Here is a 26,883-nt window from a genome sequence, read left to right on the forward strand (position 1 = left end):
CAGTTAGGGGGATATCACTGGCCAAAGTGAGGAGAAACTCTCTAAACTGCTAAGGTATTACCACACTCCTAGTGGTATCAGATTTGGGGAATCTGGCCTCATTGTAAAGGAGTCCTTCCTCCCAATAGGTTCTGTGGGAGTCACTGATATTTCCCTTTCCCTGATCAGCAGCTTGGTGTTTCAGGCCTTCAACAGGCCCTCTGTCCCTGGCACAAATGCTCCCTTGAGGGTCTCCCTCGATCCAGGATCTCTGTCGTGTAAGGCCCTAGCTGCTGGGGCCCAGTTCCCTCCGGGGCTGACAGGTTTTCTCCCTGAGGAGATTGAACCTGCTCTGGTATGCGTTTTGAAGCTAGTACCCGATTCTTCTTGCCCTTCCTATTGGTAAGTTGGGCTATTATTCCAGATTCCAACTCTAATTTTTCACCATGGGCTTTGCTTTGTGCTCTGGTTGTGATGCACACCCATTCAGGCATACTCAGCACAGCTGCATGGGTCTTTCTTTCGACATCAGCCCATGTTGAGGACTCCAGAACAATGCATAGCAGACAGTGTACGGGTATTGCAGGAAATACCATCACCTTCTTGTGGACAGTAACTCCTCCTCATTCTAAGGATACCATTACCATGTGATGTACCTTATCCTGATTATCAGCAGTGAAGACTGTACATGTCTCACAGTCAAGTATTGATCAGAGGACCCCAGTTGCTCAGTCACCATAGTGACACTGGCACCAATGTCTCTCAGTGCTTCAACTGTGATCCCATTAATATGTGGCTCTTGTCTGTATCTCTCCAGATTACTAGGCCAGACAGCCAGGGAAGCTACATCCACCCCAATCTCTGAGATGCGAGGTGCCTCAATAGGCTCACTGACATGGTCAGGGGCCTACCTGGAATACCATCTGGAGACTCAAAGTACAAGTTACTTACCTTCAGTAACAATATATCTGGTAGAGACATATTGTAGTTGCAGATTCCTTACCTTAGAATTATCCCCCAGGTGTCAGACTGGATCTGGAGATTTTTTGTTCGAGCAATACCCTGTGGCGTCGGTAGGTGTCATCGGTCAACTCTGCAGGCGTCGCTGACATCGTAGTTGCAGTGATGACGATGGGAGTAGTACATAGATGCAGCCTCAGTGCACTGACGTCAGTTTCTTTTAAAGACTTTCCACGCCAAATCGCAGAGGCGTGAAGAGCACTGAGACTGGTGCGCTAGAGCTAAGATCCTGAATGGGGAATCCCTGTCCCTAGAAATCAGTTCGCAAGCGGGGAGGATGAGTGGGCCGGTAAGGAATCGCCAACTAGAATATGTCTCTACCAGAAACTTCGTTACCGAAGGTAAATAACTTGTATATCTGATAGAGACTTCTAGTTGCAGATTCCTGACCTTAGAATACATACCCAAGCAATGCCATCCTCGGACGTGGGCTGCAAACCAAGACCATATTAGAAAGTCCTGTAGGACCGAATGACCAAATTAGCCGTCCCAACGGACCTGACTGTCCAGGCAGTAATGTTTAGCAAACGTGTGCAGGGATGCCCACATAGCTGCCTGGCAGATATCCAGGACAGGAACTCTGCATGCAACGCATTGGAAGCAGAAGTTGCTCTGGTGAAATGAGCGTGAAAGCCCTCAGGGGGTTGCTTCTTGGCCAAAGCATAGCACATCTTGATGCAAAGAAATACTCATCGAGAGATGGTACGTTTTTGCACCGCTGTAGGAAGATGGCTATGTACATACTTTCTCAAAGTAAGAGATAGTGTGCACAGAGTCCAAGGGTTCCCCTTAGAGGTAAGATACTGGCATAATTAGATAATTTTAATGCTCTATTTTGTGGTAGTGTGGTTGAGCAGTAGGCTTATCAGAGGGTAGTGTTAAGCATTTGTTGTACACACATAGGCAATAAATGAGGAACACACACTCAACTCCAGGCCAATAGTTTTTATATAGAAAAATATATTTTCTTAATTTATTTTTAGAACCACAAGATTCACATTTGAGGCAAGTACATCAAATGCAAGGTACTTCACATAGGTAAGTATAGAACTTTGATTTAAAAGAGTAGTACACACAGTTTTGGTTAAAATGGCAAATAGCTATTTTAAAAGTGGACACAGTGCAAAAATCAACAGTTCCTGGGGGAAGTAAGTAAAGCACTTACACAGTCAGTGTCCTGGGCATAGGCAGCCCACTGTTGAGGGTTCCAGGCAACCCAAAAGTCATAGCACCAGCAACACAGGGCCAGCCAGGTGCAGAAGTCAAAGGAGAGCGCAAAACACATAGGCGCCTATGAAGAAGAGGGGTGCTCCAGTCCTACTCTGCTTATAGGTAAGTACCTGTGTCCTCGGGGAGCAGACCAGGGGGGTTTGGTAGAGCACTGGGGGTGGGGATACACACAAGCCCACAAAACACCCTCAGCGGCACATGGGCGGCTGGGTGCAGTAGGCAAAGTGGGCGTCGGGTTTGCTATTGAAAGCAATGGAGGGAACCGGATCTCACTTAGACTATGCAGGCAGGGCAAAGGGGGGGCTTCTCGGGCCAGCTACCGACTGGGCTAAGATGAGGGCTGCCTGCTGGTCACTCCTGCACTGGTAGGTGGTTCCTCTCGGTCCTGGGGGCTGCGGGTGCAGTGCTTGGTCCAGGCGCCTGGTTCCTTTGTTACAGGCAATCACGGACAGGGGGGGGTACTCGGGATTCCCTCTGCAGGTGTCATCGTGGGGGTGTAGGGAGGTCAGCCCAGAGTGGACACGTTGTCAGAGTCACCTAGAGATCCTCTCTGGGCCACTGGTTTCTCTGGTCACGGGCCAGGGGCGTCGGGTGCAGAGTGGTGGGGACTCATGCTTGTGGAAAGAGGTGCGAGTCCCTCTAAAGATGGTTTCTTCTTTCTTGGTTGGACAGGTCCACTGGAGTTTTTGATCCTTCTTAGATGCAGGGTAGTCGTCTGAGTCGGCAGAGGTCGCTGAGCTCACAGGATGCGTCGCTGGTGCAGGTTCTCTGTAGTTGGAAACAGGCCGGTAGGGCTGCGGCCAAAGCAGTTGTTGTCTTCCCTCCTATCTGCGGGGTTTTCCAGCTAGGCAGTCCTCCTTCTTTGTAGGTCATCGAGAATCTCAAATCCTAGATTCAGGGTTGCCCCTAAATACTGAATTTAGGGGTGTGTTATGGCCACAGGGAAGTAACCAATGGCTACTGTCCTTGAGGGTGGCTACACCCACCTTGTGCTCCCTCCCTTTGGGGAGGGGAGCACATCCCTATCCCTATTGGGATAAATCCTCCAAAGCAAGATGGAGGATTTCTCATGGAGGGGTCACTTCAGCTCTGGTCACCTTGGGGGTGGACCTAGCTGGAGGGGCTCATTGTTTTTGTCAGTATCCCTCTGGACTTGCCGTCAAAAGTGGGGGCTCGTCCAGGGGGGAGGGCATCTCCACTGGCTGGAGTGCCCTAGGGGCATTGTAACACCAGGCCTGACCCTTTGAGGCTCACTGCCAGGTGTTACAGTTCCTGCAGGGGGGTGGTGTGAAGCACCTCCACCCAGTGCAGGCTTTGTTTCTGGCCCCAGAGAGCACAAAGGCTCTCACCCCAGGGGGTCAGACTCTCGTCTCTCAGTGGCAGACTGGCACAGACCAGTCAATCCTGCACTAAAGGATAGGGTAAAATAAAGGGGGCATCTCTAAGATTCCCTCTATGTGCATTTTGTAACAAATCCAGCACTGGCATCAGTGTGGGTTTATTATTCTGAGAATTTGATATCAAACTTCCCAGTACTCAGTGTAGCCATTATGGAACTGTGGAGTTCATTTTGACAAACTCCCAGACCATATATTTAATATGGCCACACTGTACGTACAATGTCTAAGAATGGACTTAGACAATGTAGGGGCATATTGCTCATGCAGCTATGCCCTCACTTGTGGTATGGTGCACCCTGCCTTAGGGATTTAAGGCCTGCTAGAGGGGTGACTTGCCTATGCCACAGGCAGTATTGTGTGCATGGCATCCTGAGGGGGATGCCATGTCGACTTTGCCTTTTTCTCCCCACAAACACACACAATCTGCAATGACAGTATGCATGTGTTAGGTGAGGGGTCCCTTGGGGTGGCACAACACATGCTGCAGCCCTTAGGGACCTTCCCTGGTCACAGGGCCCTTGGTACCACTGGTACCTTTTACAAGGAACTAATCTGTGTGCCAGGGGTGTGCCAATTGTGGAAACAATTGTACATTTTTGGTGAAAGAACACTGGTGCTGGGGCCTGGTTAGTAGGGTCCCAGCACACCCTCAGTGAAGTCAGCATCAATATCAGGCAAAACGTGGGGGGTTTGTAACACCAACAAGGAGGCATTTTCCTACAATAATGCTTTGCAAACATTCTTTTTCAAAACATTTTTGCCCATAAATCAGCCTGTGGTTGTCCTAGGACAATGGGACCCACCACCAAAACGTTCATCATGACACACTCTTATGTTTAGGTCATCTCTGGGTCCCCACACTAGGGTAGTGGGGACCCCACAATAATAACCCTTCCCATCCTTCAGTCTCTTTTTAAGCTCTCTTATAGCTAGAACGTTTGTTTTACAGCTTTGAGTAGTAAGGGCTTTAGTACTGCAGTAGGCCTGAAAATGTGTAAGGCACTTTGCCTTCTAGGGGCTAAATATATAGTTGCAGTACATTACATTCAGCCATTCTATCTTCATGCGGTTATGCTCTCTATGGGCTGGCTATATGGTAACATGGAGCAACACAAAAGGATGATGGACAGAGTGTTGAAACTTTTCAAACTCTCACCCCCAGTCACAGATCTGGGTTTAATCCATCGTCCTTTTGCTCACCATGCCACCCCAGTTTGGACCCAGCCATATGCAAATCAGTCTTGACCCTATTCCCCATGGGATCAGTCCAGCCCGAACCCCCAGGCAGGTCCTCTCTGGAGAGGATTCAAGCATCCTAGGACCGGTTTCAGGGTATCACCCTTCATCAGCCAGGCTAGCTTGAATCCAGTGGCACAGTGAGCAAGGGACCCACGTCTGGCCCCCTGTGTAGTGCTGCAGCAAATTAGCAAATATTGGAAAACACAACAAAAAAAAAAAATCCTTGGGCACATTGGCATACTCATGTACCCACTCAAACAGTTAAGGAGATACTCACAGGCACTCGGGGGATATCCACTCAGACACTTATGCTCTCACTCACAGACCCACTCAGGGGCTCATGCACCCACTCAGACTCATGCACCCACTCACACACTCCGAAAACAAACATGCCCATACAGCCACTCGAACCCCTACTTACAGATCTATACAGCCACTCACACACCCACTCACAGACCCATACAGCCACTCACACAACTACTCACAGACTCATATAGCCACTCACACAACCACTCACAGACCCATACAGGCAATCACATACCCACCACTGCTTAAGGATCAATTCTTTTTTTATTAATGAAATCGCACACCAGGCAGGAGGATACACAGCTGTAGGCCTAAAACCCTGAGTGGCTGGCAGCGTATTGCCTTTAAGGTAAAAAGCTTATACAGCTAATGTTGAAGACCCATATGTTGGCTACTTCGTTAAATCATATAAACAATAAACAATCCCAGAAACCAACTCCCCCCAACCCTCGTTTCTTCTGCAAAACATGGGGCTATCGAGCAGTGTAGTCAGTCTTGTTTAAGGAAACCCGGTAGCATAGGCAGTGGTTCAAGTGGGCTATGGGAGGACCTGATCCGCTAAGGAATCTGGAACTGGAAGCAAGCAGAGATTTTCAGGTAGGTAGGGCAAGTCAATACGTTAAATTCCGTAGATAAGATAAGGATGAAAGTGGCCCAGTCTGTAGGGTAGTCGCCCAATCTCTGGTCTAATGTGAGAGACAGTTTCTCCTTACCTAGAATATACTACAGCTTGTGCACCCAAGTTGTGTATCAGGGGATTTTATCGGTGTCCCAAATTGAGAGGATCACCTGATGCGCCACACAAAGAAGCAGCGCCATGAGTTTACAAACACAGGGGGAACCTCAAGGGGCTGGGGAGCCCTAAAATTGTGTAGGCAGGGGATCAAGGGCAAGTGGTCTCAAATGCTCTATCAATGTCATCTAACATACAGTCCCAAAAGCGTTTGGGGCTGTGCCATAGTAGGTGAAGTAACGTCTAGGTCCCTCCATATCCTCTCCAGCATGCTACCAAGTATCCTGGGTTCCATGCACCAAGTTTAGTTGGGGTTATATACCAATAAGTCACAATCTTATATGCGGTCTCTGTGCTTGATACATTGTGTGCCGTGCTCTGTGATAAATATCCACCCACTCCTTGTTAGTGAGAGATCTGCAGATCTCTTTCCCTCATTGCCTCTTCCTGGGGAGCGGGGAATAGGCTCCAGTTTGCTAAGAATAGCGCACAATTTTGAGACCAGGTGCTTATCGATATCTTTCCGGATGAGACATTTTTCAGATTGTGTCAAAGTCCTCTCCACGTGTGGAAGGTTGGTTGAAGCACCCAGTGGCAGACTTGTAGTTACTGGACCTGGTCCGTTTCCTCTAGGTCATACTTGGTTCTGAGCTGGCCAAAGGGAATTATTCTGTGAGGGTCGAAAAGGCACTAATCCATTTACAACCCCTGTCTCGCCACCATTTGAACAGGTCAGATTGATGCCCAGGAGTGAACTCTGGGTTGTCAAGGATTGGTGTCAGTGGGGGAGGGAAAGTAGTCAGGCCTGCCTTTCCTGCCACAGTATCCCATACACGAAATATAGCATTCAGTATGGGCAAGGGATATATTCCCAAGGCCCTGTGCTTTTTGGGGTGGCAAGGTTCCTTCCAGATGTGGTCCATGAAACATTATTGCTTCTCAGTAAGTGGCTTGCTCCATTCCACCAACAACTGCAAAAGCAACACCTGGTGGTATCTCAGGAGGGAGGGCACGGTGAGACCACCCGAACACATCTGTCAATAAAGGAGATGTTTGTGAAGGCCCTGTATCTTCTTCCCCAGATCTACTAATATCTGCCTGAATTGAGTGGGGCGGGGTCAAGAGCAGCAACTGAAATAAGTAAAGAATGTGTGGTAGTGTGGTCATTTAAATATTCGCAATTTTGCTCAGCTAGGAAAGGCCCAGATTCTCCCAGCTGTTTATATCTGCCTTAATTTGCTTGGCTTAAGTGTTATAGTTTAGGGAAAAAGTTGTGGAGATTGAGTTAGCCAATTGGATCCTGAGGTATGGGATATGGGTGGTGGCCCATTCAAATTAAAATTGGGCCTGGATGGAGGCTTCAGTTAAGGAGTAACCAAGAGGTTAAGGATCAGCAATTTTTGCATGTTTACTTTGAAACCAGAGAGGGTTTCACACTTCTGAAGCTTTGTGATCAGGGCAGGAAAAGTGGCCAGGGGGTCTGTAATAGCCAGGATTCTGTTGTTGGCATATAGGCTGGTTAGATGTTGCTCACCCCCAAACATGATGCCGGAAATATCCACATGGGCTCGCAGATGTTAGGATTGGGGCTCCATGTAGAAGACGAAGAGGAGAGAGGACGGGGGCACCCCTGCCACGTCCCCCGACCAACTGGGAAAGGCAATGAGCTAAGCCCATCAACTCGCGCCACTGTCCTAGGGGCGCTGTATATGCTCTAGACCCATCCCACGAACTGGGAGCCAAAGCCAAAGTGCTCTAGGGTCTTAAATAGGTTGGGCCATTGGACTCTGTCGAAAGCCTTCTATGCATCGATGGAGCGGAGAAGTGCTTCCCTGTGTGACCTTGAGATTTTGTCAAACAGGCAATATAGCTGCTGAGCACTGTAACTGAATTGGCGTGTCAGTATAAATCCCGCCTGGTCCGGAGTGATCAACCCCAGGATGGGTGGGTTCAGGCGGGGGGCTAATACAATACTGAATAGTTTGGCATCACCAAGCAGGGATATGGGTCTACAGGTCCTGTACAGTGCGGGATCCTTGCCCAGTTTAGGGATGACTGATTGGGAGGCCTCTAGCAAGGAGTCCAAGAGAATTCCTGTGGTCGCAAAGGAATTGAATAACCACATCAGAATTGGGGCTAATTCATGGCAAAAGGTTTTACAGAATTGGCCACTTCATGAGCTTGATAAGGGTTAGATTACAATAGGCTTGTCTAGGGAATCTGTTGTCTGCAGCAGTAGCAGGGTTAGGGGGTGAGACGTAAGGTAGTGGGAAGGGTTTAAGGAAGGTCCTAACAGAGCTGTGTATAGTGCTTTGTAAAAATTATGGAAAGCGTCAGCAATCTGCGTATCCGAGATTATCTCTGTAGTGGGAGGGGGTGGATAACAAGAATAGACCCTGGCACTTCCTTGGCTCGCAGGCGATGAACTAGCATTCTTCCGGGAGGTTGCTCCTGAGGTATAACTTGTGTTTCATTTGGGCAAGTGCATATTCAGCACTGTTGAGATCTAGACGCTTAAGGAGTGAGTGCGTTTTCTCGAGCTCTCTCCAGATCTGTGGGGCCGGGTGCATTTAAGGATGGTCTCAAGTCCTAAAACATTCAACTCCAAAGCCTTCTGCTTCTTTCACCTGCAGCGGTTTTTGGAGGCAGATATCTCAATAAATTCTGCCCGGATTACCAGTTTCAGTGCCTCCTAAAGGGAGGATAGTGCAGTCTGGTCATTGTTGGTGGTCTCTGGAAAGTCAGCTATGGTCTTCTGTATAGATGTGAGAGTCGAGGGGGACTGTAGTAGCGCGTCTCTGAGGCACCATCGTGGGCTAGGCATTTGTATCATTCTAGTGCGCAAGGTAATGGCTGAAGGTGCATGGTCCGTCAGTGATCTAGGGGCTATGTCGGAATCCGCAATGAGTGTCCTGCATGGCCAGCAGGTAACCAATCCGGGCAAAGATTTTATGTGCTGCAGAGGGTTGGCAGTAGCTTACAAAAAAAGTTTCCATTTTCCAGCATAACATGCTCTGGTTGTGGGTCCATGAGCTTCCCTGCGAATGTCCATACATTCTGCAGGCAATCCTAAAAAACCAAACTCTATTACTTCAGGAGCCATATCGCAAAGTTTAGTGACTTGGGGTCTGGATGTCTCATCTGTCCTTGAATTTGAGTGAGAAGATCAGGCCTGTTGGGGAGGTTTTTGTGGGGAACTACTGAGAGGTCTAGAAGTGTGGTTAACCATGGCTGACGCGCTCAAGAAGGAGCTACAGGAATCATCGTGAGAGATGTCTGCCTGATCCTTGGAACCAGAAATTAAAGAAGAGGGAGAGGTGGAAAAGCAAATATCCCTGATCAGTTCATCCATAACACGTTGGCTTTAGATAGAGGGTGTAGATACCTGGATGCAAAGTTTCGGGATTTTGCGTTTCCTGCTGTGGTGAAAAGCTCTATCTGAGAAGTTCCCACTTTAGGAAGTATTTCTGAGGGATTTGCGGGTGGAGTTCCCATTCGTGGTCTTGTTGCTGCATCCTGTTGAGCAGGACTGCAAACTCGTTGTGCATTCCTGGGAGATACTCTACCACCAGATGAATGTGGTTGTGGAAAGTCCACTTCCATATCGACTGAGAGAGTTAAGACAATTGGGACCACTGTGCCCCCCCCCCGTTTCTGTAGGTAATACATGGCTGTCATGTTGTCCGTGCAGACAAAGACAACCTTCTTGTGAAAGAGGTGATGAAGAAATGCTTTCAGGGCTAGAAATACTGCCTGAAGCTCGAGATGACTGATAAGTAGGGATTGGTGCCAGAGATCCCAAAGGCCCTGTACTGTGAGGTCTTGATGGGGAGTGTCCCCAACCCGTCAGTGATGCATCTGTGGTCAGAATTAACTGAGGCACAGGGTCCAGAAAGGGCCGCCCTTTCAACAGGTTGGTGGTGTTCCACCACTGCAGAAAGCGTCAAGTATGGCGGTCTAACAACACTAAATCTTCCAGGTGACCGAGACAGCTGACAAGACTGACACTGCTGTAGAGGACGCATGTGAAGTCTGCCATGGGGAACAATGGCAATTCTAAAGGCCATCATCCCTAACGGGCACATGATAGTCCCGACTGTGTATGTACTATTCTCCAGAAACTGTTGGGAAAGAGACTGAAAACTGTGAACCCGAGCTGGATTGGGGTATGCTACCCCCAACTGTGCATTGAAAATAGCTCCTAAATAGGGCTGTATTTGAAGAGGTTGGAGATGGGATTTGACAAAGTTGACTGTGAATCCCAGTGTTATGTTATATTGATTTATATAGCGCCTGACTGCCCAGGGGCCTTGCAGCACTCAGAACTGCCGAACAGTAACATCCCATAACAATACTCTGGAAATCAGGCTCTGAACAGCCATGTTTTTAGGGCTTTCCTGAAAGAGAGTTCTTGTGTCATTGCTCGAATGTTGAGAGGGAGGGAATTCCACAGTTGCGCTCTCTGATATACCAATGATCTTCCACCCCATCTAGCTTTCTTCACTTTTGGAATCACTGCTAGCAATGCTGAGGAGGATCTAAGTGGTCTGTTAGGGGAATGGAAATAATCTAGGGATTTGAGCATCTCAGGACCTCGATTATGCAGTGCTTTGTATATATGGCATAGTGCCTTAAATTGTATCCTCTGGGCTACCGGGAGCCAATGTAGCGAGGAGATTCCAGCCTTTATAGATTCTCAGTGTGTGAAGCAGGTCCACTGTTATCCGAATATATTAGCACTGTGGTAGCCAGTCATCTAGGTAAGGGAACACATGCATGTTTTGTCTTCTGAGGTGTGCGGCGACTACTGCTAAGCACTTTGTTAAGACTCTGGGAGCAGTTGTAACTCCAAAAGGCAGGACTTTGAACTGGTAATGTTTGCCTGCAACTACAAATCTTGGGTACTTTCGATGTGCTGGGTGGATGGGAATATGGAAGTAGGCGTCCTTTAAATCTAAGGCTGTCATAAAGTCGCTGTGTTGTGAACGTGGAATAACGTCTTAAAGAGTAACCATATGAGAGTGTTCTAGAATAGGCCTGACAGAGCTGTCCTTTTTGAGAATGTGGAAGCATAGGGAGTATACTCCTGATCCCTGGAGTTGTAAGGGAACAGGCTTGATGGCCCCTTTGACAATAAGGGACTGAACCTCTTGCTTGAGAAGGGTGAGGTGCTTGTAGGATAGTTTTTGAGAGCGAGGGGGGATGTTTGGAGGAGTGGTAATAAGTTCCAGACAATAACCATGTTGGATAATGGAAAGGACTCATTGGTCTGTGGTGATGTTGACCCATTCTGGATGAAAATGTTGAAGTCGTCCCTTGACAAGTGTGGAGTTGTCAGGGGAAGACGGAGGTAGTCACTCCTTTGCAGTGGAGGTAGAGCCTCAGGAGGTGGTGCTCTTACCTCTGCGTTTGTTGTTATTGCCTCTGTAGGACACCCTAAAGAAACCCCTAAAATAGGAGTGTGAAGGCTGTCTGGGTTGGGAGGTAGACTCCCCTGAGGTCGTGGACCTGTAACCACCTCTGAAGGTGGGGGTGACGAAATGAGCCCTTTGTGTAGGGGACTGTAAAATACCCATGTCTTTTGCGGTCTGTGTCTTGTTTCAGCTTCTTGAGGTTAGAATCCACTTGAGGGCCAAAAAGATGTTCCTTATCAAAGGGCATGTTAAGCACAGCTGGCTGGATCCCTGGTTAAAGCCAGAGCATTGAAGCCACGTGTGCCTCCTTATCAAGACACTGTTATTAATGCTGAGTGCAGCTGTATCTGCGACATCTAGGGCACAGCAAATGGAACTATAAGTAATGGTTTGCTCCTCAGCAACAATTTGCTGTCCCCTTTTGCAGTGCTCTTTTGGGAGAAACTGGAGGAGCTCCTCAATTTCATCCCAGTGAGCCCAGTCATACTTGGCTTGCAAAGCCTGTGAACTGGCAATACACCTATGGTCAGCTGCCTGAGCAGCCACCCTTTTTTTTGACAGTATCTATCTTTTTACTCTCCTTGTCAGGAGGAAGAGAGGCCCCTTTCGCCTGACTATTGGCACGTTTTCGTGCAGAGGTGGCTACTATAGAGACTGGAGGGGACCTCTGACCTAATGTATATTGGATCGGAGGGAGCAGACATTTTTTATCTGCTCTAGGGGTGATAGCCTTAGAGCAGATGGTTCTTTGAAAATTTAATTGGCGTGACGGAGCATACATAAAGCAAAGGAAGAAACTGAACATCCCTATGGGTAGAAGTAAGGGTATATAACAGGAAGTCCTGTCCAAAGGCGTCCCTTGGCAATTCTACATTGTGGAAGGCGGCTGCCCTTGCCACCACCTGCTGGTAGGATATACTATCCTCTGGTGGGGAGGGGCGTGCGTGGTACAAATCTGGGTAATTTCTCAGTGTTATACGTGTCCCATGGATCTCAGTGCTGGTGTGTCCCATCCAAATCTTCCCTAGTATATAAAGGTAATCCCTGAGGTGTAAAATCTGCAGAAGATAAAGCAGGTATGGGGTGGGGTAGGTGGAGGAGAACTGGGGGGGTAGAGGAGGTGGAGAATGTTGATCAGGAGGAAGAGGTGGAGAAGGCTTGTGCGGTGTGCTGGTAGCCTTGTCCCTTTCCACCTCTTTGGCGATGGAAAAATGTCTAAAGCCTCATGGAAGGACAGTTTCCCCTTCCAAAGTATAGGGACGAATATATAATGTGCACTGTACCCTCCTGAATATGGAGGTGGCACTGGAGAGCGTCCATCGTCTCCAAAATGGATTCCACAGCTAAAGGCGTAGCTGAAGACTGGCTGGAGTCCTTCTGCTCCAATGTTCTTTGTTCTGTGGTTTTCGGCACTGAAGTTTTCAGTCAGTGTGATTTGCTCAGCACAGAAGCGGAGGTGGTAGCTGGTCGGCGTGGAGCAGAAGTACTCAGAGCCGAAGTTCAGACCAAGATGGCAACAATGTCTCGGACCGAGGCGTTGGAGGTGGAAGTCTAAGACGTTATTTTCAGAGCTGAGCCAGAGGGTGGGCAGCCGAAACAGTTTTCTGATCCAGCCAGGGCCTGGTGGAGAGCCTGCAAGAGGCTTTTTAATATTCTTTGGGTGGGAAGGTGGGGCCACAGTACTAATGGGTTGTGCAGATGTTACCTTGTGGCTTTCGATACATCAGAGTCCTGGATCCAAAAGGCCTCCTCTTGTTCCAGCTCCTCCTGGCCGTGTTATTTTGGCGCTGAGTGGTACAGGTCCTGAGGCCTTAAAAAAGGAGGGGAACCCCCATACTAGGGCTTGTATTAGCTCGGGGGACCACCAACTCCCCGGGGCGAAGATACTAAAATACGCAGGGGCCCTCGCCATGCAAAGTTTTTTCTTCAATAATTGGACTGCTAAGGTTTCATTGATATTTTTATTGGTGCTGTAAAAGCTGCTATGAGTGCTGTATTTTGGGGGTAATTAGCAGTGCACACGAGGGTGCGAGTTATCGTTACCTTAAAGCACGAGCTATAGTTACTTGAAATAACACTAGCTATATCTGCTGAATTTCTGAGGTTTTGTGCAAGCGAATTCAGAACACAACTATAATGTCCCTGTAACCTTTGTTTTTTTTTAAGTGAATTTCTATGTCTTTTGTTCTTTTTTTTATGTAAAGTAATTTTAATTACTATTCTGCAGCCAACTCCCCATATCCTTTGTTTTTTTAAGTAAATATATATGTACAAGTTACCTACCGTCGGTAACGAAATATCTGGTAGAGACATATTCTAGTTGCAGATTCCTTACCTTAGAATTTCCTCCCAGGCGTCAGACTGGATCCTGAGATTTTTTCTCTTCGAGCAATACCCTTGCGTGTCTCTAGGTGGCGTAGGTCGACTCTGCAGGCGTTGTGGTCGCAGTGATGACGTCGGGAATAGTACATAGACACCGCCCTCGCGCAGTGATGACGTCGGGAATAGTACATAGACACCGCCCTCGCGCAGTGACGTCAGTTTTTTGTAACGACTTTCCACGCCAGAGTGCAGAGCTGTTAAGAACACTGAGATTGGTGCGCCAGAGCGCAGAGCTGCTAAGAACACTGAGACTGGTGCGCCAGAGCTAAGGACCTGAAAGGAGGAATCCCTGTCCCTAGAAATCAGTTCGCAAGCGGGGAGGATGAGTGGGCAGTAAGGAATCTGCAACTAGAAAAAGTCTCTACCAGATATTTTGTTGCCGAAGGTAAGTAACTTGTACAACTGATAGAGTCTTCTAGTTGCCGATTCCTTACCTTAGTATAGATACCCAAGCAATGCCATCCTCAGTGGTGGGCTGCAAACCAAGATCATACTAAAAAGTCCTTCAGGACCGAACAACCAAAGTAGCTGTCTCGACGGACCTGACTATCCAGGCAGTAATGCTTAGCAAACGTGTGCAGGGATGCCCACGTAGCTGCATGACAGATACCCAGGACAGGAACTTCGTGTGCTAACGTGGTGGAAGCAGCAGTTGCTCTGGTGGAATGAACATGCAAGCCTTCAGGAGGTTGCTTCTTAGCCAAAGCGTAGCACATTTTGATGCAATGAGGCACCCATTGAGAGATGGTACGCTTTTGCACTGCCTTCCCTTCCGATTGAGGTAGAACGGCAACACTTTTTTGGGTCCAGGTGGTGGAGTCTCTCCTCCTCATGGGAAGGATGTGGGGGTGTGTAGAAGACAGGCAAAGTGATGGACTTGCCTACATGAAATGGTGTAACCACCTTAGCAAAGAGGAAGCTCTAATGCGTAGCACTACTTTGTCAGGGTGTACAGACAAGTATGGAGGTTTGGAAGAAAGGGCCTGAAGCTCACTCACCCTGCGTGCAGAGGTGTTAGCGACCAGAAAGACAACTTTGAAGGTGAGGAGCTGCAAGGGACAATTATGTAGTGGCTCAAAGGGGGTATACATCAAATAATTAAGTACAAGATTAAGATCCCACTGAGCCATGATAAATGGAGTGGGAGGAAATAAGTGGGTGAGCCCTTTTAGGATCCCAACGCCAGATGTAGCAGGGTTTTGCGCCTTTCAAACAGCGAAAAACTTTGTTTGCGAGGCGCAAAACTCACATTGCGATGCCCATTCCCATTCTGCGAGTCGGTAACCTGGTTACCGACTCGCAAAATGGGACTGCGAGTTGCAAATAGGAAGGGGTGTTCCCCTTCCTACTTGTGAGTTGCAGTGTGATGCAGGATTGCTTTGTGACCGCGAATGCGGTCACAAAGCAATTCGCAGTTACCACCAGTGTCACACTAGTGGTAACCCATTCGCAAAAGGGAAGGTGTCCCCATGGGACCCCTTCCCCTTTGTGAATGGCCTTGAAAACATTTTTTCAGAGCAGGCAGTGGTCCATAGGACCTATGGACCACTGCCTGCTCTGAAAAAATGAAACTAAAACATTTCATTTTTTCAGTTTGTAATGCATCTCGTTTTCCTTTAAGGAAAACGGGCTGCATTACAAAAAAAATAAAATAAAACGCTTTATTTAAAAGCAGTCACAGACATGGTGGTCTGCTGTCTCCAGCAGGCCACCATCCCTGTGAGTGCTGCGACTCGCAAGGGGGTCGCAAATTGCAACCCCCCCCCTCATTAATATTAATGAGGTGGACCTTTGCAACCCCGTTGCGACTCACAGATGGTGTCAGGGACACCATCCTGCATCCGGCATTGCAGTCTGAGTGACTGTTGGACATCCCCCGAGAAACCAGAAGTGCGTAACCAGGCGTGGCGCAGTATCGCCACTGTCGTTGCAACTGATCTGCCCAGAGAGTCAGTCGTTTCCAGCCCACAACAGATTGTGAACTTTGCCGCGTCTCCCCTATCGTTCACTGTTTGGGATACGATAGCACGGGCCTCCTCTGGCATCTGCAGCAGGACTTGCGCAACCGTATCCCACAGGGAGTGGGTATAACAGCCCAAAAGGCATGCGGTGTTCACAGACCGCAGCACTAGACTGGAGGAAGAAAACAACTTCTTGCCAAACTGTTCCAGCCTTTTGGATTCCCTATCCGGGGGTGCGGAAGGGAACGCGCCTGAAGAAGAGGAAGCCTGGATAACAGGAATCCCAGGTATTGAGACTGGAATTTAGGGTCGTTCAGAGTGGGCCGATGGCGGCGTGCGATAGTCCTATTTACAGGAGCCCCTGTGTTGGATTTGGACCATGTACCCAAAAGGACATAAGTGAGGGCCTCATTGAATGGTAAAAGGGTTTCTGAAGTAGAAGTCCCAGGCTGCAGCACCTCCGTCCGGAGATTAGACCTGACCTCTACAGTAGGAAGTTCAAGGTCTAGGACCTCAGCTGCCCTACTGACCACCATACCATATGTTGCTCCCTCCGCCGTAGCCACAGTTGGAGGAGACAACATGACAGCATCAGGAGAAGTATCCAGACCACTGGCTTTGCCCAAATCCTGTGCCCAGTCCACAGCAGGGTCATCCTGGTATTCGTAAGGGTCCAGGGACCCCTCCAATTCCTCCCCATATTCGTAACCATAGGAAAAAGGGTTGTAATCCGACCTGGGGTGAATAGGCCCCACCGAAGCCAAAGGCGGCGTTGGCCGACGCCGCTCCGACTCGTTGGGGATAACAATTGGGTCGACATCGATAGTGGGCACCACCGATGTCGGGCATCAATAATCGACCCGGCGCTGGGGAAGGTCTCGAGGGTGAGACCGGTGTGGATCCACGCAAGGATCCGGGGGTGACCTCGTTGGCCGGGGCTTAAGCCGCCTGCGTGGAACCAGAAGGCCCCTCTGCCCAACCCCTTGGGCCTGAAGGCGCCGTATCGGAGTCGGCTCACCCAAATATGTGGTGCATGGCTCTGTAAAACTCTTAGTTGGGCGGGGGTCGCTCCGGCTCTGGGAAACTCAGGGAAGCACGGAGCCGACCCGGACACAGGATCTGAGGACGGAGGCCTAGTGTGTGGATGCTCTTCCCGCGTCGCGCTGGCCGAGTGACGGGGAGAAGTCGGAGAGCGATGGGACTTCTTCGACTTCTTCTTCTTACCTTGACCCGAGGATTTAGAAGACGATGAGTGGTGATGACTCTGCAACCGATCTCGAGACCGGGACCTACGCGGAGACGAATGCCAGGCCGCCATTAGCTTTAGGGACCGCTCCTAAGTGGAAAATGTCACCATGGAATCTGCAGCGTCTCACGCCACGAACAGATGTACACTGGGTAAGTGACATTTTCCTTTCGGATGCATGTGTAGCTGCAGATACACATGCTGTGCATAGACTACTAAGCAGTAATCTCCCCAAAAAGCGGTGGTTTAGCCTGTAAGAGTTGAAGTTGTTTTGAAATAATGTTCTTAATACTGCCTGTCCTACTGTGGCTTGTTGTGTTGCTAACACATGTACACAGTAAGGCTTAGTAAATGTATGAGGCATCGACCAGGTGGCTGCCTTACAAATATCTGTCATTGGTATATTCCCAAGAAAAGCCATTGTGGAGTGGAATGTGCACTTGGTGTAATAGGTAATTCTCTTTTTGCTTTAATGTAGAAAGTTTGAATACATTTAACTATCCATCTGGAAATGCCTTGTTTGGATATAGGGATAGATGAAATGGTGATATGACCTTTGGTAAGAATTTTGGATTTGTACGGAGAACGACTTTATGTTTATGTATTTGTATAAAGGGTTCTTGAATAGTAAATGCTTGTATTTCACTCACTCTTCTAAGTGATTTGATGGCTATTAGAAAGGCTACTTTCCAAGTCAGATATTGGATTTGACCAGAATGCATGGGTTCGAATCGTGGGCCCATGAGTCGTGTTAATACAATATTAAGGTTCCACGAAGGTACTGGTGGTGTCCTTGGGGGTATGATTCTTTTTAGTCCCTCCATAAATGCTTTAATGACTGGGATTCTAAAAAGTGATGTTGTATGTGTAATCTGCAGATAGGCAAATATTGCAGTGAGATGGATTTTAATGGAAGAGAATGCTAGATTAGACTTTTTTAAGTGTAATAGATAGTTAACAATGTGTTTTGTGGAGGCATGTAGTGGTTGAATTTGATAGTGTGGCAGTAGCAAACAAATCTTTTCCATTTGTTTGCGTAACAATGTCTTGTTGTAGGTTTTCTGGCTTGTTTAATGATCTCCATACACTCTTGTGTAAGATTTAAATGTCCAAATTCTAAGACTTCTGGAGCCAGATTGCTAGATTGAGCGATGCTGGATTCGGGTGTCTGATCTGTTGTTTGTGTTGTGTTAACAGATCTGGCCTGTTTGGTAGTTTGATGTGAGGTACTACTGTTAAGTCCAACAGTGTTGTGTACCACGGTTGGCGAGCCCAGGTTGGTGCTAGGAGTATTAGTTTGAGTTTGTTTTGACTTTGTTTGTTGACCAGATAAGGAATGAGTGGGAGAGGGGGTAAAGCGTAAGCAAATATCCCTGACCAGTTGATCCATAGAGCATGAGGGTGTGGGTACCTGGACGCGAAGTTTTGGCATTTTGTGTTTTCTTTTGTTGCGAATAGGTCTATGTTTGCTGTTCCCCAGCTGTGGAAGTGATTCTGTAGGATATGGGGATGTATTTTCCATTTGTGAGTTTGCTGGTGATCTCGACTGAGATTGTCGGCTAAATGATTTTGAATGCCAGGTATGTATTGTGCTATTAGGTGAATGTGGTTGTGAATTGCCCAATGCCAAATCTTTTGTGCTCAGAGACAGTTGTGACGAGTGTGTCCCACCTTGTTTGTTGAGATAGTACATTGTTGTCATGTTGTCTGTCTTGACAAGAATGTGTTTGTGGGCTACTAATGGCTGAAACACTTAGTGCTAGAAAAAACGCTAGCAGTTCCAAGTGATTTATGTGAAGTTGTTTTTGTTGATTGTCCCATTGACCCTGTATGCTGTGATTGTTGAGGTGTGCTCCCCACCCAACCATGGAAGCATCTGTCGTGATAATATCTTGAGGCACTGGGTCTTGGAATTGCCGCCCTTTGTTTAAATTTATAGTGTTCTACCATTGAAGCGAGGAGTGTGTTTGGCGGTCTATCAACACTAGATCTTGAAGTTGACCCTGTGCTTGGGTCCATTGTTTTGCTAGGCACTGTTGTAAGGGCCGCATGTGTAATCCTGCATTTGGGACAATGGCTATGCATGAGGACATCATGCCTAGTAGTTTCATTACAAACTTTACAGTGTAATGTTGGTTTGGTTGTATGCTTGATCTTACATTTTGGAACAATTGGACTCTTTGTGGACTTGGAGTGGCAATTGCCCTTTGTGTGTTGAGTGTTGCTCCCAAGTATTGTTGTATTTGGGATGGTTGCAGATGTGACTTTTTGTAATTTATAGAGAACCCCAGTTTGTGTAGAGTTTCTATGACGTATTGGAGAAGACACTTTTGTTGAGTGTTGATTTTTATCAGCCAGTCGTCTAAATATGGAAATACGTGCATGTGCTGACTCCGTATGTGAGCGGCTACTACTTCTAGGCATTTTGTGAATACCCTGGGAGCTGTTGTTATTCCGAATGGTAGCACTTTGAATTGATAGTGTATGCCGTGCATTACAAGCCTTAAGTATATTCTGTGAGAAGGATGGATGGGTATGTGGAAATACGCATTCTTGAGATCCAATGCGGTCATGTATTCCTCTTTATTTAATAAGGGAACTACGTCTTGAAGTGTTACCATGTGGAAATGGTCTGATTTGATGAAGAGATTCAGGGGGCCATTCCTGGACCGCCAGGGCCGGGGACCGCGGAAGCACCGCCAACAGGCTGGCGGTGCTTCCAGGGCTATTCTGACCGCGGTGGTAATGCCGCGGTCAGAAAAGGGGAACCGGCGGTTTCCCGCCGGTTTTCCCCTGGCCCAGGGAATCCTCCATGGCGGCGCTGCTTGCAGCGCCGCCATGGGGATTCCGACCCCCTTCCCGCCACCCTGTTTCTGGCGGTTTTCACCGCCAGAACCAGGATGGCGGGAACGGGTGTTGTGGGGCCCCTGGGGGCCCCTGCACTGCCCATGCCACTGGCATGGGCAGTGCAGGGGCCCCCTAACAGGGCCCCACAAAGATTTTCACTGTCTGCTTAGCAGACAGTGAAAATCGCGACGGGTGCCACTGCACCCGTTGCACCCCTGCAACTCCACCGGCTCCATTCGGAGCCGGCTTCCTCGTTGCAGGGGCTTTCCCGCTGGGCCGGCGGGCGGCCTTTTGGTGGTCGCCCGCCGGCCCAGCGGGAAAGTTGGAATGGCCGCCGCGGTCTTGTGACCGCGGGGCGGTCATTCGGCGGTGACCGCATGGCGGGCGGCGACTGCCGCCCGCCGCGGTCAGAATGACCGCCTCAGTGTTCTGAAATTTAAGATAGGTCTTAACGTTTTCTCCTTTTTTGGAATCGGGAAATATAGTGAGTAGACGCCTGTTCCTTTTTGATGATTGGGTACGAGCTCTATTGCTTGTTTTTGTAGTAGTGCTTGGACCTCTATTTGTAATAGAGGTAAGTGTTGTTGGGACAGTCTGTGTGTTTTGGGTGGCACATCTGGAGGGAATGTTGTGAATTCCATGCAATAACCATGTTGGATAATTGATAGGACCCATGTGTCTGTGGTAATATGGGTCCAGTTTTGGTAGTATGTGGTTAGCCTCCCCCCCACTGGTGACAAGTGTTGGGGTGTTGTGACATTGAAGTCACTGCTTGGTTTGGCTTGGTTGGGTTGGTTGGAATTTTCCCCTTCCTTTTGGGAATTGTCCTCTATAGGAACCACGAAACCCTCCCCTTTGTTATTGTGATTGATAGGTGGGTCTGGTTTGAGAGGTGGAAGGCTCAGATGTTTGTTGCCGAAACCCTCCTGTGAATTGTGGTTTTCTAAAGGTGCCTCTGACTTGTGGGGAATAGAGCGCGCCCATGACTTTCGCCGTGTCTGTGTCTTTTTTAATTTTTTCAATGGCTGTATCGACATCCGGCCCAAACAACTGTTGTTGATTAAATGGCATATTTAACACCACTTGTTGAATCTCCGGCTTGAATCCAGAACGTCTGAGCCATGCATGTCTGTGAATGGTTACAGCCGTGTTGACAGTCCGTGCTGCCGTGTCTGCCGAGTCTAGTGCGGACCTTATCTGGTTGTTAGATATGGCCTGTCCTTCCTCCACTACTTGCTGGGCACGTTTTTGATGTTCCTTGGGCAAGTGCTGTATGATGTCTTGCGTCTCGTCCCAGTGTGCCCTGTCGTAGCGTGCAAGTAGGGCTTGTGAATTCGCAATTCGCCATTGATTGGCTGCCTGTGATGCTACTCACTTGCCTGCAGGATCTGTTGGGGGGGCAGGGGGGGTTTGTACTTTTTTTCAACTCCAGGCGTGATAGCTCTTCCTTTTACAGGCTCCTGGAAGACCTGTTGCGCATGCTTGAGCATGCCCGGGAGCATCAGCAGACTCTGATAGGAAGAGTGGGTGGATGCCAGTGTTAAAAAGGAAGTCATCCTCCACTGGCACTGTGTGCATTGCTACGTTGTGGAATATAGCTGCCCTGGATAGTACCTGCGTATATGCAGTACTGTCTTCTGGTGGTGACGGCTTTGTAGATAACAATCTGGACTGTTATCCGATACTGGCGCATCATATAAGTCCCATGCATCAGCATCATCCTGTGTCATCCCAGTATGTGTGGGTGACTGCATTATAGGTGTTCCCACTGGTGACAGTTGTGGTAAGTGCGGTGGGGACGGTTGTGGTGAGACCATTGGTGGTGGAGATTTGTCTCTAGCCACTTTTGCTTTAGGTTGCATTTCTGTCTCCTGAAATGCAAGCTTCCTTTTTGTTTTGAGTGGAGGCAAAGTTTGTATTTTGCGAGTCTCTTTTTGTATATGTAATCTCCTTTGTGTATGATCAGGTTCTCTTCCATACCTAACTCTTGCTTGAATCGATGTCTTTCTTTGAGTTGGCTGGAAAGTCCTTGCTCTTCTATATAAGAGCTTCTTTTTGGCTCCGAAGCCGCTTTTTTCGGTACCGAAGTTTCTGCAATAAAAGTATTTTTCGGTTCTGAGGCGATTTTTTGTGGTTTGATCGATTCGATCACTCGGTGTCGAGAATGTTCGGTGCCAGTTTCCCGACCGGAGTCGGAAGTCTTCGGCAACTCTTTGGCCTTTTTTGGTGCCGATGATGTTTGGTCACCTTCCTTTCGGTGGGTTGAGCCATGGCCTGCTGGCGGTGGCGTTCCCATGGCCTTAAGTGTTTTTATATGAACCTGACTTTGGGACGGGGCAGGTTTACTCACGGTTCGATGCACCGTCAAGGGTCGTTCACCTTCGGATTCATCCGAGTCTGTCCCTTGGATGGAGATACTTTCCTCCTCTTGGACGTCGAGCTGTTCTTTTGGTTTCGACGCCATTTGCAGTCTTCTTGCACGTCGATCACGCAAGGTCTTTTTCGATCGAAACGCTCGACAAGCTTCACAGGTATCCTCTCTGTGTTCGGGTGACAAACACAGGTTACAGACCCGATGCTGGTCTGTATAAGGATACTTTGCGTGGCACTTAGGACAGAAGCGGAAGGGGGTCCGGTCCATTAGTCTGGGACGACGGGTGTGGTCGGGCCGACCAGGCCTCGGTGAAGAGTGGAAGCCCCGAAGGGCCGCCGAGGCGTTCTTGATATCGGTGCCGATACACTAACACTAACCCGGTACCGAGCGGTAACAATACCGTCGAATTTTCAAAACTTTACCTAACTTTCCCGATTCGAAATACGGAGCGAAGAGGAACACGTCCGAACCCGATGGAGGCAAGAAAACAATCTAAGATGGAGTTGACGCCCATGCACAATGGAGCCGAAAGGGAGGAGTCACTCGGTCCTGTGACTCGAAAAGACTTCTTCGAAGAAAAACAACACGTCAATTAGAATTGGGGCCAGACTGACAAGACATATAATTGTAAGGAAAATTATCCATAATTATTCCCATGCCTTTTGCAATCCTTGCCTGTCTATGGTTTATATCAGAAAACATCCTACCACATCAAGGGCAACTTGGCAGAACAGCATCAAACCCAAGATGGAACAGGTTCTTTGTTGGAACCAGAAAAATTGTGTTTTAATCTAACTGTAATAATTTCTCTACTTTTGCCAACACAGCTCAAAAATGTACAATTTTACACATGCCATAATACCTATGCTTTACACATGCTATCTAGCTACAAGTCTGACACGCTTTGACCTGCAATCTGGGCAGATCCGAATGAGAATGATAGTCTATAATGAAATTATACTGGAGATGGAAATAAGTTTTCAAAATTTCTGCAACATTTGCCTTTACTTTCCTACATTTGCTGGGTAGGCTTGTATATTTTCTATTTGCTATGTGACTTTCAGTTACCTTTGTTTCCATGGGGAGATTACATTTTAGGACCAACAAAGATGGTCGATGGTTACTGATGTAAACAATGTAGCCAGAAAATAACTGAAGAGTTGAACACTTTACATTTTTCCACACACGTAACACATATTAACACGTGTTTCAGGTATTTTACTTGTAGGAGTATGTGAAGCTTTAGTAAAAGGCACAATCTGACCACCACACCTCTGTCTTTGCCAGTAGAAAGGCACTTAAAAATGACCATTCGAAGGTCCAATCCTTCCTGAAGCCATATCTTGTCCATGATTTTGATAATCTGCAAAGCCAGCATATCCTGCCGCAGATCTTCCCCCACCTGAGAACACAAGAAAAATGAGAATACAAAATAAACTGAGGCAATATTTTCCACCTTTTTACACAAACTAGATAAAGAAGCAAATGAAACTTTATGAATGACATTAGAAAAAATAAGCAATAAAGGAGAAGGGCAGGCTAGCTAACCATTTAATACCCAAAGCCTCTTTTTAAAAATGAACCACGTTCGTATGGGCTGAAGTGACAAAATGTTGGGACTGTGATATTTGTAAAGTGGCCTATCTGTGGCATTTGCTCAAGACCACACACTGACTATTGTCTCTGGGAACGCATGTCTCGATATTTGCCAAAACTCTCTACTATTCAAGGTGACAAGGGTATTTGCTGTAGCTACCTGAGAAAATGCCTGCTCACTTTAAATGTCTCCATAGTTTGATAATTTTGTAAAGAGATCTTTACACTTTCTATGCCAAAAACCAAGGTTCCATGTGGGGGAATTACAGGCACAAAAACATTCACTGCCAAAATACGAACATAAGCAGCATATAGAAATAATACTCTATAAAAAATCCAACATTTTATAACATCCTAGAACCACATTTTTGTAGCGCTATTTAAATATGGTAGACATCTTAGGTGTAGATGTTGTGAATCATTGTGTTCACGTTATTAGATTCAAAGGAACCCCACACTTACTCGGACAACTAGAGTGCTAAAGAAATGTTAGAAGAAATGAAAATATTCAGGACAAAAGGGCATCTAATTATTTAAAAAAGCAACACTGTCACAATTCCCGTTACCTTTATTTTCACATAAGAAGTTCTTCTTTTCACCCATACAGATATAAGGTTACACTTTAAAAAAATGACGCAGTTTCACTGGCGCTATTAATATGCAACTTTAGCAACCATTTAATAAGAGAAAAATGTGCTTAAAATCATTTAAGAAGTCAGGGAGAGATGGTCATAAAAGCCACATCAGAAATGACCATGCAAGCCACTTTAGAACTAGCATTGCGGACATAATACTACTAAAATTACAAGTAAACTCTAGGTGGGAGAGGGGACGAAGGTGCGGGAAAGGAAACATAGGACGGCCAGAATGGGAGGATTAAAAAAAATGCAAAATGTTTCATATGCTTATTTGCCCCAATCAGTTTAGTTTTTTTCCTGATAGTGATAATTCCAAGTTAACTTCAAGATAGCAGTAGGTTGGGAAATAGAAAATAAGAATACATGTATTGCGGGTAATTTAGGATTTTCACTGTAGTGAAATGTTCTCTATCTGCATTGAATTGGTTGCTGGGTTAATAACGTGATAAATTCTTGAGCTGTTGCATGAGGTCTGATTCTGAGCCAAGACTGTTAAATCCAAGAACAGGATTAGGATTTTTATTTCCACACACAAGCACAGCTTAAACCCTCCACTAAAGCTGAGAACAATCAGAGACCACTCATTAAATGCTCCAATTGTTTAACATCCCAAATTACTACTACCCCAGGACATCATGGCACAACAAAACAAGAACTCATTCATCAAGCTGTGTTTGAATCTTACTTTAAACGGTACAGCAACTTTTGCAATGTAAACTCTTAATAATGTTGTTAGTAATGCTCTGGGGGATACTCTATCTAAACTCCGATTCTTCCCCTTTTGAAATTCCCTGGGTGCTAAACTGGATCAGGAAACTTTCCATTCAACAACTTTCACACTGCAGTAGGTGGCACCACATCCCAGCTCTGGAAGAGGTACCATGAATCCAACAACTGATTCTAAAATCACGTCTGGGCCCTCAGATGTGGCTGAAAAACTGGTCGTCGCTAGGCACCATGCTAAATCTAAAATTGTACCTTGTTACCTTATCTGAAGAGCACTCTACAGAACACAGATGATGGTGGGTAAGTTAGTCAGAGTATCCACTAGAAATAAAAGTACCTGGGGTAAGCAATACATTTTTCTGATGGATACAGACAGATTACTCATCTTAGAAGTAGATAATGTAGTACTCCCGTGGTGGGGTGGGGTGGGGTGGGGTGTGTGTTTGTAGGGACCTGAAGAGCAAACCTAACACAAGGAAGTCCACCAGCACCACATGGGCAAGACGGCTGTCCCTGTGGATCTAAGAGCCTATGTAGTAGTACCTGGTGAAGAATAGGACAGATGCCCGTATAGTAGCCTGCCAGACATCAAGCACTGGAGCACCCTAGCTAAAGCTGTAGTGGTGGATTTGGCTCTGGTGTTAGCAGTCTAAAGGCCTTCATAAGCCTCCTATTTGCAAAAGGGACAGCACCTCTTGATACACAGGATGATCCACCTTGAAAGGTTTAATTGTTTTTAACTGCTCTTCCCTTCTTCGCACTGGCAAATCCAATGAAAAGTTGGTCACCTAACTGCTGCTCCTTGGTGATCTCTTGGGGTCCAAACGCTGAAGCATCTCCTTTTCATTGGAGGAATGCCTCAGAGAGAAAAAGTGGGGAGTGTAGAAGACTGTTCCCACATGGAAGAGCGACAGTACTTTTGGTAGTAAAGATGCTCGAGGCTAAAGTACAAACTTGTTAGGAAAGGGGGCCTTGTAATTATGTTGCATTAGCGGCCTTGTAGCTCACTGACACAATATGCACAAGTGAGTTCAATGATAAAAACGGCCTTAAGGGTCGGCACAAGGAGGGGTGAAGAAGAAAATAAAAGTAAGTCCTTTCAAAGACTCATCGTAACAGATGATTTGTACAAAGGGCTAACAGCATATGCTTCATATGCAGCAGGTGCTACTGAAGGGGCAGATGGAACAGAGGACACATGTTCAGACTAAGTAGATCAGAGTACGAAAGCCTATGGGCTCATTCTTAGTCTATCAGGATGCGTGAGCCCAGTCCCTCCTCATGTTCTCTGACAGGCAGAGATGGAAATGTGTAAAGGAAACACAAGTCCCAACGAAGGTTGAACACTGTCTACCAAAGAGTCCAGAGATAGATCTTCAAGAGCACAAAAAGCACATCAGCAAAAAGATCTACCCACATCACACCACACTAGGTAAAGACACCTCAAACTACCTCCAAATGCAGATGACATTTGCTAAAGTGGTCCGCCATGCCATTCAAAGGGCCTGCGCCAAGTGGTTAACAGTTAAGGAAGCTGAAGGTCCAGCTAGCACTAGTCTCAGCAACTCTTAGCTCAGCGCACGTAATCTCACACCATCCTGCTTGCTGAATTATCATATGGCAGTTGTGTTATCAGTCAGAACCTAAACAGAGCTGCTTCTGATGGAAGGCAGGAAGATCTTAATGGTTCCATTAGAGCAGAAGCACCACATCAGAGGCCTCTGATTTTTACCTCATCCATGTGGCCTCTCCAGTCCAAAGATGAGGCATCTGTTATCACCGTGAGCTCTAG

General features: G+C 47.2%; 1 protein-coding gene across 1 annotated transcript in view; it reads right to left on the minus strand.

Moving 5' to 3' along the window:
• PIK3C2A (phosphatidylinositol-4-phosphate 3-kinase catalytic subunit type 2 alpha) overlaps nt 1-26,883 on the minus strand; it is an 852,450-nt gene that overhangs the window by 221,192 nt on the left and 604,375 nt on the right. The window contains 1 exon segment of the mRNA XM_069223730.1: nt 23,404-23,533. Coding sequence (XP_069079831.1) covers nt 23,404-23,533 — 130 coding nt within the window.

This window comes from Pleurodeles waltl, chromosome 3_1, assembly GCF_031143425.1.
Source record: "Pleurodeles waltl isolate 20211129_DDA chromosome 3_1, aPleWal1.hap1.20221129, whole genome shotgun sequence".
Lineage (NCBI taxonomy): Eukaryota > Metazoa > Chordata > Amphibia > Caudata > Salamandridae > Pleurodeles > Pleurodeles waltl.